This window comes from Chrysochloris asiatica, unplaced genomic scaffold, assembly GCF_000296735.1.
Source record: "Chrysochloris asiatica unplaced genomic scaffold, ChrAsi1.0 scaffold00100, whole genome shotgun sequence".
NCBI lineage: Eukaryota > Metazoa > Chordata > Mammalia > Afrosoricida > Chrysochloridae > Chrysochloris > Chrysochloris asiatica.
The window spans coordinates 7,846,222-7,862,932 of NW_006408618.1; the positions used below are offsets into that span (position 1 = coordinate 7,846,222).

The 16,711-nt window shown below is 40.7% G+C and overlaps 1 protein-coding gene across 2 annotated transcripts in view; it reads right to left on the reverse strand.

Moving 5' to 3' along the window:
• Positions 1-16,711, reverse strand: part of ASTN1 (astrotactin 1) — a 531,426-nt gene that overhangs the window by 121,909 nt on the left and 392,806 nt on the right. For both annotated transcript variants that reach the window (XM_006867074.1, XM_006867075.1), the window contains exon 16: positions 15,466-15,654. In XM_006867074.1, coding sequence (XP_006867136.1) covers positions 15,466-15,654 — 189 coding nt within the window. The remainder of the gene's footprint in view (positions 1-15,465; positions 15,655-16,711) is intronic.

Here is a 16,711-nt window from a genome sequence, read left to right on the forward strand (position 1 = left end):
GATTCAATAGTGAATAATTGTTATCATGACTAATCGTGACTGTCACAATTGTAAAGGTAGACGTTTTGTAACAAAAAAAGGGGAGTGGTTAATCTTACAGTCCAGAAACAGAGGACCCTAGGACCATAAAAAGAGGAACGCACAAATAGAAAGCGTGACCTTATCCAGAGAAGCAGCAGCGCCAGAGATGGAGGCAGAGATGGGGGCATGGAGAGGGGGAGCGGCTGAGGACTCTAGATTCATGGACTAAGAAGAGAGGGACTCAGAGCTGGTGGCCAGGAGCAGACTTGCAGAATGTGTCCTTTGGACATGTAAATTATTATATATGCCTGAGTGATTTTTTTGTTTGTTTGTTTTTTAAAAAAGCTAAAGTTTCATTACCAATGTAATAAAACAAGGTATTTGATTTGTTGAATGTAAAACTGATAATATGCCCTGTAAACTTTCACTCAATCCACAATAAGAACCTTAAATTAAAAAAAAATCAAGTGCTCAAGCAAAATCCAGAAACTATCTAGATTCTTTTTCCCCCACTCCTCTCTCTACCATAGCCATATTAAAGCATATCTCTGTTCCCTGATTTGCTCTAGATCTGTTCCTTTCTATCCCCACTGCCTTAACTACTGCTTTAAGTCCCTAATTAGTGTCTCTGTGTCTACTCTGGCTTCCCTTGTGCCCCTTCACCATGCAGTGCAGATGTGATCCCAAAACATACAGCTGATTGGGGCATTCAGCTCAGCAGCTTCCTACTCAGCATCCTAGCCTAGGTCTGCAGGGCTCTGCAGAGCCTGCCCCAGGCTTTCCAGCCTTGTGCACAATTGCCTTTCCCTTCTTCACTCTCATCCAACCCCACTAGTTTCCCTGCCTTAGGCCTTTGCATTGGCCACTCCCTCTTCCTGAGGTGCTTTCCCTCCAGCTCATTCAGCAAGTTGCTGCACACATGCCATTCTTCAGGAAGGCGTTCCCTGACCATCCCCTCTAAATGAACCACTGCTTCTGTTACTCTATTGCAGAACCGTCTTCTCACTCTCATCTCCCTTTCAAAATGTGTAATCGTTTTCTTTATTTACTTGCTTGCATTCTGTCTCCCACAATGGTTTTCTCATGAAAGCAGGAATCATTTCTCTTACACAGTATTGTTTGCCCAATGCTGGGCACAAAGTAGATAATAAATATTCATTGAATCACTAATGCATAAATGAAACAAAAATTTCAAGGAATGATTGAGTTATAAGACAGATGACCTTCGTTCTCATTTTCCAGAATTCTAGTGTGGTACTTTAGGATAAGCAGAGGACTGCTAACTGCAAGGTCAGCAGTTCAAACCCATCAACTGCTCCTTTGAAACTCTGTACAGGGTCAATACGAGTCAGAACCGACTCAACAACACTTAACACAACAACAAGCAGCAGCCCAAGGAATGCAGGATAAATGATCTGTACACACTCCAATATATTAATTGCCCTTGAAGAAAGATACTGCGGAAACTCTGAAGCAATCGTATTTATTCTTTGTACATGGTCCTGTAGAAGAAAGCAGAGACCATTAAAGCTTTGGGGCTTTCATTTCCTCATTATCCTCCTTCACATTACTGTGATCACTATTGAATATGAACCCACTGTGAAGAGAATCTATGGCAACACCTACGGGGAGTTGTAAAGAAGTAGGCCCAGAGTCCCTGCTTTCTAAGGGGAGAAGTCAAACAGACCAAATAAAAATACATAGAGTTGTGAAGGCCCCAAACACATCAATATAAACAGAACCAATTACCACAGTTATCGACTAGACTTGTCATAAACTGACAGCAGGGACCATGGGAGTTGGCCTGGGCAATGGAGACTTACAAAGAGGGCATTACATCCCACCTCTGTAGAAAAAAAAAAACCTGACGAAAACCAAAATCAACCCAAAAACATAGAAGACTGTCCAGGGAATCTAGGCTGTGTGTTTATCCTATTACACTATTTTTCCTTGTCACCTTTCACAATTTTACTCACAAAGTACATATTTTAACTGGCAGAATAATGGAGAAGTTGAGCTAGAGAAATGTTTCTTCCTAACTGTCTTTTTTCCTTTCTTTTTGAGTCAGCAGCAGCAAAAATATTTTCAGGTCTTTTTGAACCTGCTGGGTTTCTGCATTTGTTTTCACAGGGGGGCCCTGGTGGCATTAAATTCTAAATAAGTGGAATGAAAGCTGTCTCTAACGCATGTTGATGGGCTCTGTATTGTTAGGGCTTAGCCGAGCTTTATAATTATGTTGGGCTTAAATGAGAGACCAGTGTGACCACTTTCTGGGGCTTCAGGGGATGGAGTCTGTTTAGCAGATGTTGTTGCTTCTGCAGTCTGACCATGAACACTCCACAAACAACCCCTCTCAAATCTGCCAGGCAGTGGCTGGGGACACCCCATGTGTCCAGGAGATGTTCCAACTTAGCCTGGTGTATCCTCCCCCTAGAACTGCTGCTATGTTGCACAGAGGTATTTTTTACCCACATTTCTCCATACATGTCCCTTTACCTCCCTTCAGTCCCCCTGAGTGCGGCCTCCTTCATTATAAGCAGTTTGGTAGCTGACAGAATGTAGATAAACCCTGCTTTCTGAGAAGTTCTCCAAGAAAAAGAATGAACGCTCACGGTGGGTCAATGCCTGAGCGGCACAAATGATAAGTGCACAACTACTAGCCAAAGGAGCTCTGGTAGCGTAGTGGTTACGGATCAGGCTGTGAAACCCCAAGGTCAGCAGTTCAAAACTACCAGCTGTTCCATGGGAGAAAGATGAGGCTTTCTGCTGCCGCAAAGATTGACAGCCTTGGAAACCCTGTTCAGGGTCACTATGGGTCAGAACCAACTCGACGGCACTTAACAACAACAACTAGCCAAAATGCTGGTGTTCAAACATACTTACAGGAACCTTAGAAGATCATTGAAAATCTTATGGAGCACAACTCTACTTCAACACTCATGGGATCACCATGAACTGGAATTGACTTGATGGCAACAATCAACAACAACAACCACTCAAGGTGGGGAATGTGTTCTGGGTCTTGCAATTTCTTACTCCTCCTTTTCTTTGGGTTCTCCTGAGAACTCAGCCATGGAGTCCTGTCTATACTGATGAGTCAATTCCAAGGAGAGAAGTGGCTGGCAAAGGAAATAGTTATAGCTTTATCATTTAGGATTAGCACAGTGCCTGATCTACACTAGATGCTCAATATATATTTTTAAAATAAATTCACAAACATTACCTTGCAAAGTAATGCACAGCTTTCCCTCCACGTGTTGCCAATTGAGACTTACACAGCACTGACTCTGCAGATGACAATTCACTGGTGGTGGTGGTGGTGTGCCATGGAGTCGGTCAGATTACCTCATCTTTCTCCCATGGAACACTTGGTAGTTTCGAACCGCTGACATTGAGGTTATCAAGCCGACTCGTAAACACTAAGCTACCAGAGCTCCTAAAACCAAGTGGTAGTAAAGTAAAAGTGCACCTGAGAATGTTAAGACAAGGAAGTTGATCTGGTTGAGGAACTATCTCCTTAGCATCAGTAACAGAGACATCAGTTATGTATTTTGGAACCTATGACTGTACTATTCATCATCTGCATTTTGTTGTGTCATTGGCACTTAGGGCCAGGTTTAAAAATGATGTCACTACCCTCATTTTAAAAATTACTTAATACTTATCTAATGTATTTATTGCTGATTTCCTTGAAGTTGGTTTTCTTACTTTTTTTTTTTTTTAAAGTCTCTTCTTTATGTATTCTAATACATAACTGAACCACAGTACCTGACTGGGACAAATGGTTAGTTAAGTTAATGTGCTCAGCTGCTAACCAAAATATTGGAGGTTTGATTCTACCCAGAAGCACCTCAGAAGGAAAGCCTGGGGATCTACTTCAAAAAAATTGGTCGTTGAAAACCGTATGGAGACTAACTTTAATCTGACACACATGGTGTCACCTTGTCAACTCAACGACAACTGGTTAATTACTAAACTACCTTCCAAAAGATTCCATGAGCTTCAGGAAGACTCTGTCTTTGACAACAGAGGAGTGCAAACTAAAAGTGGGATGGAAATGGCTAGTGGCCCAACAGATGAGCTTAGATGAAAGAGGGTTCTTTTTGTTGGTATAGGTCAAATACTTTCACGTCTCGTGTTTCATGTTAGACCTAAAACTATATCCTTTCACCATCCACAAAGACTCTCTTCCTGCTCACTTGATAAAACTAAAGGATAGTAAAGAAAGACTACTGCTGTTTTGTACAACATTCATTGGTAGCTTGGAACGAAAGGACAATCACAAATTGGAAGTACACAAATGGACCAACGAGTCCTGGTCAATAATCCCAGTTCTACCTTGAGCTTAATGACTTGGTTTTCATGGGCAGCCTGTTCGTTTCTTTTCCAAATTCCAGAACATGGTATTATTCATACAGAAGCATGCACACACACACACACACACAGACACCACTAAAATCTGGAGGCATAGGAGAAGAAATGAAGGGATGCAGCCAGAAGGTTGAAGGGGAGGATGTTTGCGGAGATGCTGTTTCAGACCACTACACTGTCATTTCCTTTGGAAAGGGGAGAGAAAGAGAAAACATCATGGCATTCACTCATGTATTCTTTCAATAAACATCTATTGACTGCCTGCTCGATGCAGTGCATGACATTATACACTGCAAGAGATGGAGTCAGGAGGATCATTCAGGATGCATTGTCATCGTTGCCACCTTTCAACAGTTGTTAACCCACTCATACCTCTGAGAACACAAAATTGTTCCTCTGAAAAGGGATTTTTACTTGAAATTGGGAAACTTGATTAGCCTAATAAAAACACAAAACCTACTAATCATTCATCCTCCAGCCCCAATATCCAGTCATGTTTGAACTTGAGCTATTAATAGGGCCAGGACCCACCCCCTCTGGGGTACTGTATGCATCTGTATGCAGGTGGTAGGGCGCAGCGGCACAGACTTTGAATCACAGGTAAATGGGAAGGCTCATACAGCTGAACACTTCATGAGTCTTTCTCTTCTGGTAGATGCACTAGACAGCTCCTCTGCACTAAAAGACAGTACCACCAGACTGCTTATCAAAAAGCTCCCCAGGAAGTGGTTGATCTTGTAAGCCCAGGAGCAGAGGACCCTGGACCATCAAAAGAGAAGAGTGGGTGTGGAATGTGGGACCCCATTCAGAGAAGCGGTGATGCCAGAGATGGAGGCAGAGATGATGATGTGAAGAGATGAAGTGGCTGGGGACTCTAGACTCATGGAGGGAGAGGGACTGTGTGCTGACAGCCAGGGGGCAGACTTGCAGGGTATGCCCTTTGGGTATTTGAATGATTATATATTCCTGAGTGTTTTGGTGTACATCAAAAACAACCAAAAAACAGAGGGAATAGAAGCAAATACTGTTGAATGATGATGCATGGAGGGAACTGTACTCATTGCAATGAAATGAAATATGATAGGATGAGTGTAAAGCTGATATTCTCCCTTGTAAACTATCACTCAATTCACAATAAAAACTTAGAAAAAAAACAAAAAACAAAAAACTTCCCTGGGGCGCTGCTCCACAGAAGCACATTTTTTTTTTTTAATGTCTTCTAAACATTTATTTTGATTTATTTTCATAAGAAAAACATGCCTACCCTTACACTCTATGAATCTTCTTGCATTTTTTCCCCTAATCTTAGTCCTTGCAACTTAGTATATTGGTTATTACACTGAACTGAATATCTTAAACCTTTGAAGAACTCAGAAACCAATGAGTTGATTTTATTTATTTTTTACATCTGAACATGATGATGATCATAACTTTGATTTGGTCCAAAACTTGGACATGGTTACTCTTTTGAAGGAGACATGTAAATAAAGGATTCTGGGAGAAGAGAGATTTATATACTGTGACACCCAGGTAATAATCTGCTTAACTTATATAAATCCTGTGGCAATGCAGAACTTTAGGAGAGAGATGCAAAACCTAAGTCACATTTCTCCTGATTTGGTAAACTCTCAGAAATGTCCAGAATCCTTTCAAAATGTAGACTTATATTGGAATCTGTCCACGGAGTTTCCCTTTAGGCTTTTTTTTTAGAAGGCACATTCTTATAATCCTCTGAAAAATCTCTTATATGGGTGAGAGACATGGGGTTTATTTTCTGGCCTATTCCCAGCAAAGGTACAGCAACTAGGACTGACAATGGTTAGCAAAGAATGTGAAACTGATCCTGATTTCTGTAATGGAGGTTTGACCCCTTGTTCCACCAGTCTGATTAATAGGCAATTGTGCATTCTGAAATAAATACCTGTTTTTCTGTGAAGAGTGACTTTCTTCTGGGCCAAGTTTCACTGATACCCATTTGGAGTTTTAATTGGTTACTATCTGATCAAAAATAGTGAACTGTGCTACAATTTTAATTCAAAGAATGCTGGCAATATAAGCTGTTGTTGTTGTTGTTGTTAGTGTTGTCAAGTCAGTTCCGACCCATAGTGACCCTATAGAGGGTTTCCAAGGAGCAGCTGGTGAGCTTGAACCACCGACCTTGCAGTTCAAAGCGATTTTAGTTCAACAGCCCATTAACCCACAGTGCCACACCAGGACTTCAGCAATATAAGTAGTAATAGGCATAATAAATAAATCCCCATGCACATTATGTGTATTCAATCCCAAACAATCTTGTGAGGTAAGAATTCATAGCGCTGTTTTACAGGCGTGGAAACTGAGGCTCATGTACATTGAGTATACTTCCCAAGGTTCACAGTTGCTGAACATTGAGATGTGGATCTGATGACTTTAACCCATTCTGCAAACAACCACACCAAACTCCTCCGAATACATCAGTTAAGCTGACCTGTTTAGCCTGAGCCTGGCATGCGGAAATGTTGCATTCTGTTATCACAAGTGGATAGTATTTGCTGAGGTTATAGAGCCTCAGAAGACTGGAAGCAGAAGAAGCTTAAGTATCATGGAATTCAAGATAGTTCTTATACATTTGTTGTTGTTGTTATGTGCCGTGGAGTTGGTTCCGACTCATAGCGACCCTGCACAGGGTTTCCGAGGCTGTTAATCTTTATGGGAGCAGAACGCCTCATCTTTCTCCCGCAGAACCGCTGGTAGTTTCTAACTGCTGACCTTACGGTTCGCAGCCCGATTCATAACCACTATGCTACCAGAGCTCCTTTAGTTCTTATACATATGAGAACATTATTTTGAAGAGGGTTGAATCATGTGTACAACATCAGGTAGCTGGTTCATGATTCAACTGAGATAAAGAATAGTGGTCTCGTGACTCCCAATACAGAGCTTCTTCTCCTCATCATGCTGCCATAGAATACGCCAGGCAATCGAGACATTCTTCTTACTGTTGAAAAGACAATGCACTCCACACCAAAGAGAACACCTCATGTATTGTCCGGTCACCTCATATGCATGTGAAAGCTGGAAAGTGAATAAAGAAGACCATAGAAGAATTGATGCCTTTGAGTTATGGTGTTGGAGGAGAATCTTGAATGCCATGGGCTGCCAAAAGAACCAACAGATCTGTGTTGGAAGAAGAGCAGCCAGAACGCTTCTTTTAGAGGCCAGGATGGCAAAACTTCTTCTCTCATACTTTGGACATATTATCAGAAGGGACCAGTCACTAGAGAAGGAGATCACGTTTGGTAAGATGGAGGGTCAGAGAAAAAGAGGAAGACCTCCAGCGAGATGGATTGGCAAAGTAGCAGCATCAGTGGGCTCAAGAGTAGCAACAATTGTGATGTTGGCCCAAGACCGAGCAGTGTTAGTTTTCTTGTACATAGGGTTGCTATGAGTCAGTACTGATTCGAAGACACCTAACAATAAGTAACAACATTGTCCTATCACAGTTTTGCCATTTGGCAGAGAAGCTCCCCTTGTAACACCTTTTCTCTAGCAATCTTGTTTTTCCAACTTGTTTCTTGCAGAGATAAGCTGTGAGTTGTTGAATGGAGCTTACAACTTGATAAAAATGAAAAACTCAGTAGATTCATGTCCTGTGCTGCTAATCCTCTAGCCATATACTTATTTCACAATAGCCACCCCACATGGCCCTTGATCTACATGTTGGAAAAAAGAGAACGGGATAAACAAATGGATGCCATTTTAGCTTGCCAAATCTCGGAAACAGATGAAGCTTGGCCAAAGGTAGAGTTTCTTCTTTGCGTATTCTATCACAGCATCCAAGTCTCTCTGGCTCTCCCATGTCATACTGTTTTATCAGTGTTTTAATTCCTGTGTACCTCCTATGTGCCCTATTTAAATTAAGGGGTCTGGGAATTTGAAAATATGTAAGATTTTTGCCTTTGCTGTTTTCTCTGGCTAGATTGTTCCATACCCAGATCTGTACATGGCGTGGTCCTTCATATCTTCTGGGACTCAGCTCAAAATTACTCCTCATCACCGTTACCAAGTCCTTGTCTGCTGAGCACCCTCTCCCATGCTAATCAGCCCCTGACTCTCCAGCTAAATTCTGTTACATTTTTATTTTCTATGTGACATCTCTCACGACCTGGAATTATTGCTTTACTTGTCATTGTCTGTTCCTCCACACTAGGATAGGAGCTCCATGCAAGCAGGAACTTTTTCTGCATCATTTATCACTGTAGGCTTAAGGTCTAGACCAATGCCTACCAATAGAAAGTGCTCAGTAGATACTTACTAAATGAAGGCATGCATAAGCCCATTCTCAGAAAGGCAAAACTTACACACTGGGAGAAATTGAGAGTAATCCAGGACATTATATCATAGATTTCCAGATGTGTGGTATAGACAATAAGTGATTCTTGCCAAGTCATAATTCCTTGAAAGGGGTTTGCCAACACTACCTGAACTGTCCTTTAACTAAAATACTATTCAGGTCAAAATGTAAAAACTCAACCCCCTTTCAAGACTAAGACTCAATGGGAATACACGTTCTGATTGGAGACCACGTTCGTCACTGATAAGGGGAAATGAGGGAAAAACAGCAATGAAACTGTGAGCTGAGTCCTACAACATTCAATAGACTCCTATGAACCCAGGTGGAGACCTACTAGGCTAGCAGTGTGACAAGACCTGGGGACTTTTGGGCCCAGAGTCAGTGACACAGCCACAGAGGACTAGAGTGGAGAGTGAAGCATCCAGCTGATAAGATGAGAGGGCATATGAACAAGAACATGTTGCCAATTCCTTCCAGTGTTCTGCACACATGCATGTGTAATCAGGGAAAGCCCTGGCCTAAAGGGGAAGCCTTCTAGAATAGGCCTCCTGCCCATGCCACTGCTGCATGACAATGGCCCCAGAACAGAACCATTGAGCTTACTGTGCCATGACTATAGCACTGAAGCCCTGGACAAGAACACGGGCAAGAAGGGAGCTTACTGTCTGTCAGTCTTCAAGAAAAGTCTACAGCCTTGCTACTCAGAGTGTGTTCCTTGAACCAGCAGCACTGGGGGCTTGTTAAAAATGCAGCATCTCAGGCCCTGCACGGGCATACTGAATCAGAATCTCCATTTTAACAAGGCTTCAGGTGACATGAGGGCATGGAAAAATTCCATTATCTTTTCATTTCACTTTTCCATGACCATTTTAAAGCTCTTTCATATATATTCACATTAAATTTAGAGAAGCAATACTTTAGAGGGCAGCAAAAAACGATCCTTGTGCCTGTGTCATTATCATGGATCATGCCCTAAAAGTCCTATAACAATCAAAACCCAGAAAACGCACTGTGAAAGGTGGATCCATCATGAAATCTAACCAGAGCTGACATGTGGCCACTGAGGAGTACACCTTAGACTACTTTCAGGTATTGTCCACTCTAGAACTCTAGAAGAACAATTACGGTCTGCTTCCAGCTCATTTTGTCCACAGATGTTTCTATATTGAGGTTTTGTTTCACTTTGTTTGGTTTGGTTTGGTGCTACTGCAGGCAAGGATTCATTCCCTAGTCTACTTCAGAGTAAAGGCATTCTTATTTAGCCCTGACTTTGCCACTTACTAGATCTGAGACCATATGGATATTATTTCAATTTCATGAGTCTTTGTTTCTTTATTCATAACATGGGAGGATAAGACTTGAGTTATATGTTTGAGGATTAGTTGAGAAAAGCTATATAAAATGCTTAGTAAAGTTCCTGGCTCAAAGTAAGTGCTTAAAAAAGAAGAATAAAAAAGGTAGTTGTTTGGTAATTTTCTTAGCAACTTCCTCCCTCAATCTACATATTCAGTTTACTCTAAACTCCTTGCATCAGGGCCTAGGGACTTGAAGACTCAAATTAAATCCTCACACATATGCTTAGGAGAGCTTAGAGCTTCTTGCAGACCCTCAGCCCATGGCACCACTGGGCCAAGCTTTTGGCAACACCTTCATCAGCCCTGCCCATCTGTGAAATCCAGAGAACAGCTGTCTTCTCCCAGCATCCCCTCTGCTCTACCCAGAGCTTTGCATGTAGCAGGCACTCAGCAAACAATTAGCTGAATCAATTCAAGAAAACAGTTATATGTCGTAATTATTTTACCACTTGAGTGCTAACTTCTTGGTTATGAATGTGCATAGACAGAGCCTTTGGAGCTGGTTTGGTAACCCTAGTGAAATATAAATTATAGAAACTTCTTTAATTGCTTTTTGTTGGATTTCTGTAACTATGTGTCCTTAACTTCATCAGATTTTATGACATGTGCACAACACTGGTCTCAAATGCACAAGGCCTGAACTTTGCTAATCAGCGCTCTCAAGCAAGGAAAGGAAGCTAATGGGAAGTGATTGTTTTTGGTTCAGCTACAAGTCTGAGGAGAGGGACAAATTGAGTCTTCTTTGGGGTAGATCCCCCAAAACCAAATAGGTGCAAGTGGGAAATACAGCATCTTGCATGGTGGAAATGTGCTGTCAGAAAGGTGGTTTACTCCTTTTCCTGTCTCTAATTTGAGAATTCATGACTCAGAGTTAAGGGTCATCATAGAGGAAAAATTCTCAGCTTCTGTTATAGAAGAAAAGGAAGTCATTCTTCTGAATTTTTCCCAGGGAAAGCAAACAGTTGGTAAGAAAAAAACATGGATTATGAACTATAGCATGCAGTGGAAAGGGAGAGCTTGTTTATTGCAATTTGTAAACCCAGATAACCCCACTGACATGTACCAAAAGCAATAGCAATAAAAGGTGAGGGTAAAAGTCAGATCTCAAATAACAACAGAAGTGATATTGGAAAGGAAGGGAAAAGAGACCCCAGGAAATCCACTCCTGAATAGGGTATAAAAAAAGAAAGGAAATGCACTCTTCTTAGTGTGTCAGGTGGAGGATTAAAATTAAGCCACTGGAAGTTCTTATTTGAAGAAGGTTCAATTTTTCTCCGTCATTTCTCTGGCATCTACAGATCTATAGCTTTGTATTGTTTTCTGACATATGAACAAGACAAAAGATTCATTCCTTCAACAGGCAATAGATGGTACTTACATGCCAGATACTGTGTCAGAGAGGAATAAGAAATGCTAATATACCTACTCCTCATATATTGATATCTTTAGGTTTCAAAGTTAGTTCAGGTTGTTATGCAAAGATTGGCATTATGTGAAAATGGAGGATGAATACATCCGATCACAAACTGGAGGATGACTCCATCGTTACATAACTGCCAAACCACTGAGAACTGTAATGCATCCAAGTTGACACATAATTTTAACCATCATAGCCAATGTTAGTCTCTCCTCGCAGCTCGGCATTTAGTATTGGAAGATGTATATTATTAATGTGTAAAATAGTGGGATCCTAGATATTTCACTATTGTAAAAATGAAATGTTATATAATGAGGTAGTTGATAAGTGAGGAATAGGTATATTGTTTTGCTCTTTTTCCCAGACATTTTATAGGTATCAACTCTCTGTAGATGAATAGTATGTTTTGTTTTATTCATCTAACTTTATAGGTTTTCACCCAAGACAATACAGATATCTCAGAAAATATTTTTTCAATCCTTTAGAATATAGCTTCTTTATAAAAATGGTACAGGCTTGTATGAACAACATCACAAAAAATCATAAAATCCCTTCCCGACATCTATAATTCTGTAGCAAATATATAATTTTATCCTATATAAATGAAGTGACTTTAAGATTTTATATATATATATAAGACAAATGTAAGACATAGAGAGATACTGACAAAAGGCAATAGTAAAGAAAACTAAAAAAAAAAAAAAAAAAAGAACAAAGATGATTCCTTCTAAGTAATACCTGGCCCAAAAGCAGGTGTAGAAAACAATGCAATTATGAGAGGAATGGGCTGCTTTGGCCAGAAGTAGGAAAGGTATGTAATTGAAAGGCACTGTTTCAAATGGTGGCACTGATTACTGTATTTCCTTATTGACCCTGGCACTGTGAACTGGTTTACAACAGTAACTATGGAGGCCGATGTGACCAACTTTCCTTCAGACTCATTCTCACTGAACAACTTCCTGTGGGTCAGGAAGTCAAAGGAAGAGCTTCCTGTCTTGTGAAGAATAATCCTGGAGCAAGAGGTACTAAGGAGTCCTGGTGTGGCACTGTGGTTACAGCACTAGACCACAAGGTCAGTTTGAACCACAAGGTTGTTGTTGTTAAGTGCCAGCAAATTGGTTCTGACCCATAGTGACCCTGTATAGGGTTTCTGAGAAGCAGTTGGTGAATTTGAACCACCAACCTTGCAGTTCAAATGGCTTTGCAGTCTGGTGCATGAACCTACAGTACCACAGGTGGCTCAAATTCAGCAGCTGGGCCTTGGAAAGCTTATACTGGGTTGCTATGAATTGGAACTGAATCGATGGCACTTAACAATAACGACAACAACAAAGAGGTGCCAAAAGATGTACAGCTCTGACAAGATGGTCAGTGTTTACCTGTCAAGGGATCTAGAAGGTGATTAAGCACTAAGAAGACTCTAAAAATGATGTACAGGCTTTACAGGGTGCCTTTATGTGTCACCCCACGTTTTCAAAAGTTTTTCACAATGAAATCAAACAGCTAAGATACAATGCTTTTTTCCCATGTCTCACCCCACCTTTCCTACCATCAGAGTCCAGTGGGACATATACATCCCACATAATATTTATCAAAATTCTCCATACCTAACACACACAAAAATTAAACAACCCATAAATGATTCTGCATGCATCCTATTAACAACAACAACAAAAAATTATTTACAAAATCTTGCAAACAAAAAATAATTTGGTCCTGAAAGTGCTATGCTACCATCTCAAGCAAGACAAAACAAGAATGTTTATGGCATTAAGAGAAAGAAAAAACATTTCAGCTACTGAGGCACATTTGCTCCCACTGCAGTACTGTTGGCAGTGGAGGATTCCTAATCTCAGAGTTTTAAACTGACCCAATTCTTGAGTTTCAATTGTGCTAATTCCATCACTTGTTCTTTAGCAATTTACATATGCACAACCTGGACTCATGAGAATGCCATGAGGATTAGATGAGGAGAAGAAATTCCATGAATGACAATTCTTACCAGTCTTTCTTGATCAGAATACAAATTTACCAATTAGAAGGCCTAGGCTAATTGCATAATTCAACTTCCATAATTCAACAGCTTTTACTTATTTTGACTTCTTGTCAGGACAGTCAACAAGGATTTATTTGCCACACTGTTTATCAGAGCTATATAAGCACTTGGGCCAGTGGAGGTGTACTCAAACCACAAGTCACTTGAGAAAATGAGCCTAAATATAGGACAGGATGCAGTGAACAGGAGTTTACTATGTGGTTACCATAAGGGGTTGCCAGGCAGTGAAGACTGGGATGGTTGGGAGGCAGGAAGTACTGGGAGAGACTTCAATAACTTCTTCCTCCTCCACAGGCATAGTTTGATACCTTGTCCTCAGTTGGGTAACAAAATAGATGGAAGCGTCCTGGTGTGGTGCTGCAGGAAAAGCACTGGACTGCTAACCACAAGGTCATTGGTTCAAACCCAGCAGTTGCTCCTGGGAAACCCTAAGAGTCACTATGAATCAGAACCTGCTCGATGGCAGTTAATACCATCACCAACAGTAAGACTCTGGATAGCTGCACCACTGGGGTTGGTGTCACTCAGTGCTGTCATTCATGGTGCCAACCCGTCCCACTGTGGACCTCCTTCTAGACCAGATTTACGGAATCCTTAGTAAGGTTGACTACTAATTGTAATTACAGAATAATATGTTATAAATACAGTTGCAAATTTGCTTAGATGTAGTTTTCTCTTTGATTATATAAATAGTAACAACAAAATAAGGAGCTCTGGTAGCATAGCGGTTACAAATTGAGCTGTTAACCTCAAGGTCAGCAGTTCGAAACTACCAGCTGTTCTGTGGGAGAAAGAGGAGGCTTTCTGTTCCCGTAAAGATTTACAAACTCGGAAACCCTGTACAGGGTCGCTATGAGTCAGAACCGACTCCATGGCACACAACAAAAACAACAACAAAATAGTTTTATAAATTCTTTCTACATTGAATTACATTATTAGTTACAAAATTATTAGCAAGTGAGCAGAAGCCTTTTTTAATTTTTTAAATTACTACTTCATTTTCAAAAATGTTATTGTTAGAGATTCACAAATACTACTTACGACAATATTGTAACTAAAACACAAAAAAATTGACAAAATTTTCACTGGAAGCAGTGAAAATACCAGCTCAAGATTGTATCATATGCAGAAAAAATCATGGAATTAGAAGTGTCATTGTAATTGAGTAATATTGATACCTAAGACCAGAACTTATTAGAAAGCTCAAAAAGTAAACTAGCATAGAGTTTAAGCCTTGTAAATGTATTGATACGTGCAAACTGAGCTTGTGAAAAACAGTTTATTTGTTATAACTAACTACGGGGATGTTTTTACTGAACAAAAATGTCTGCTGAAATACGACACAGAATTTGTACAGTCATTTTGTTGTCACCTCTGTGACGGTGTCACGTGGTGCAGTCCACAGCCCGCACCTTCCTTTGACACCACTGCCCCAACAACCCTATTTTGAGTTTTGGCTTTTGTATCCAAACCTTAGAATCTTTAAGAGAGGGCACCTCACATTGAAACAATATGTGAATAAGTCCTTTGCCTGGTATTATTGCTGTTAAGTGTCAGCCTTGCTTCTGACTCATAGCAATCCTGTATAGGGTTTCCAAGAAGCAACTGGTGGGTTTGAACCACCACACTCATGGTTAGTTGTTGTTGTTATGTGCTGTCGAGTCGATTCAAACCCATAGCGACCCTGTGTAGGGTTTCCGAGGAGCAGCTGGTGAACTTGAACCGCCAACCTTGCAGTTCAAACAGCTTTGCAGTCTGGTGCATTAGCCCACAGCGTCACACCTTATCCTACAGTACCACACTTAGACTACAATCCTTTGCCTACCAACTCCTGTGTGTGGTCCTAGGGTGAGCATATGGGAAGCCCGTAGTGGCATGAGGATTAGAACTTGACAATGCACATGCTACTCACCTTTGCTGATGTCTTCATATTCTAGCCAGAGTCGCCGCTGCACCTGCTTATTTGGGTACCAGATAGAGCAGGACTCCTCAAAGCCGTAGATAGCTTCCTGGATGTAATGGTTGCCAAACTGATCCAACAAGGCCACAAAATCGCCACGAGAAGTAGCCCCATCCAGGGAGTGGAGAGCATTGTTGAGGGCTGTGGAAAAACATCACCCAAGAAAAAGAGTAAGAAATCACAATGTAGGTATCTGAATTCCCAGAGAATTCTGTCCCCAAATGGGAAAGTGCCTGTGTGGTCCAAAACGGTATTAGAGACTTGGAACTATCAGGTGAATGTCTGCACTTAGTTCAACCAGATATTCCAAATCCTAAATGAATATCTGACCAAGATGTTGCTTATTTTGTTAACTTCATGCACGTTAAGCAGAACACTGTCAATCTCCCCCATTAAGTCAATGCCTTTTTTTCAGTAATAGGTCATGACATTAAGTCAATTTAGTGAGCTCCAATAATAGCATTTCAATCTGAAAAAAAAAAAGAAAAAGAATAGCATAGTCTAAAATAGAAACACAAATAGCAGCAGAGAACACGTCTCATGGTAAGGTGAAATAGTGCTTCATGAAGCTTCTGTTGTGGATATGTGGGTGTGTGTGTATGCATAAGGACACAATTTAAAATAAATTCTAAATAGGGGTTGTGCCCCAAAAAGCTTGCAAAACGTTTCCTTCTGACGTCGGGAATATTTACTGAAAAAGTAAGGGAAAAGAAAGCTAAGAAAAGTCACTAATAAACGACTTATATTTTATTTCGGAAAATAAAAAGTAAAGGACAGGGAAATGGTAAATAGTGGAAAGAATCTGTTAGCCTTCTTACCATCCACACCAATCATACCTCCCAGGGTATGTTTTCTCTGCACTGTAGAATAAGCACTGTATTGCAACGTTAGTTTGAACTGCAAGGTCATCAGTTCAAATCCACCATTCACTTCTTGGAAACCCTATACAGGGTCACTATGAGTTGGAACCGATTCTAAGACACTAATCTACAATGAGCATACTCAACCAAGAGAGGCTGGGATATATTTTGCAAAGCAGTTACCATCTGTACCTTCCCTCAGCTTTATAAAACCCTGATTGTACACTTCCATCAATTATTACAAGAGCTCAGGCTTCCACGGCACCATAGAGTGAAGAGTGTGCATTACCTGTGATGTCATTTTGAGATTTTGAAAGACAGAAACAGAGATGTCAGGT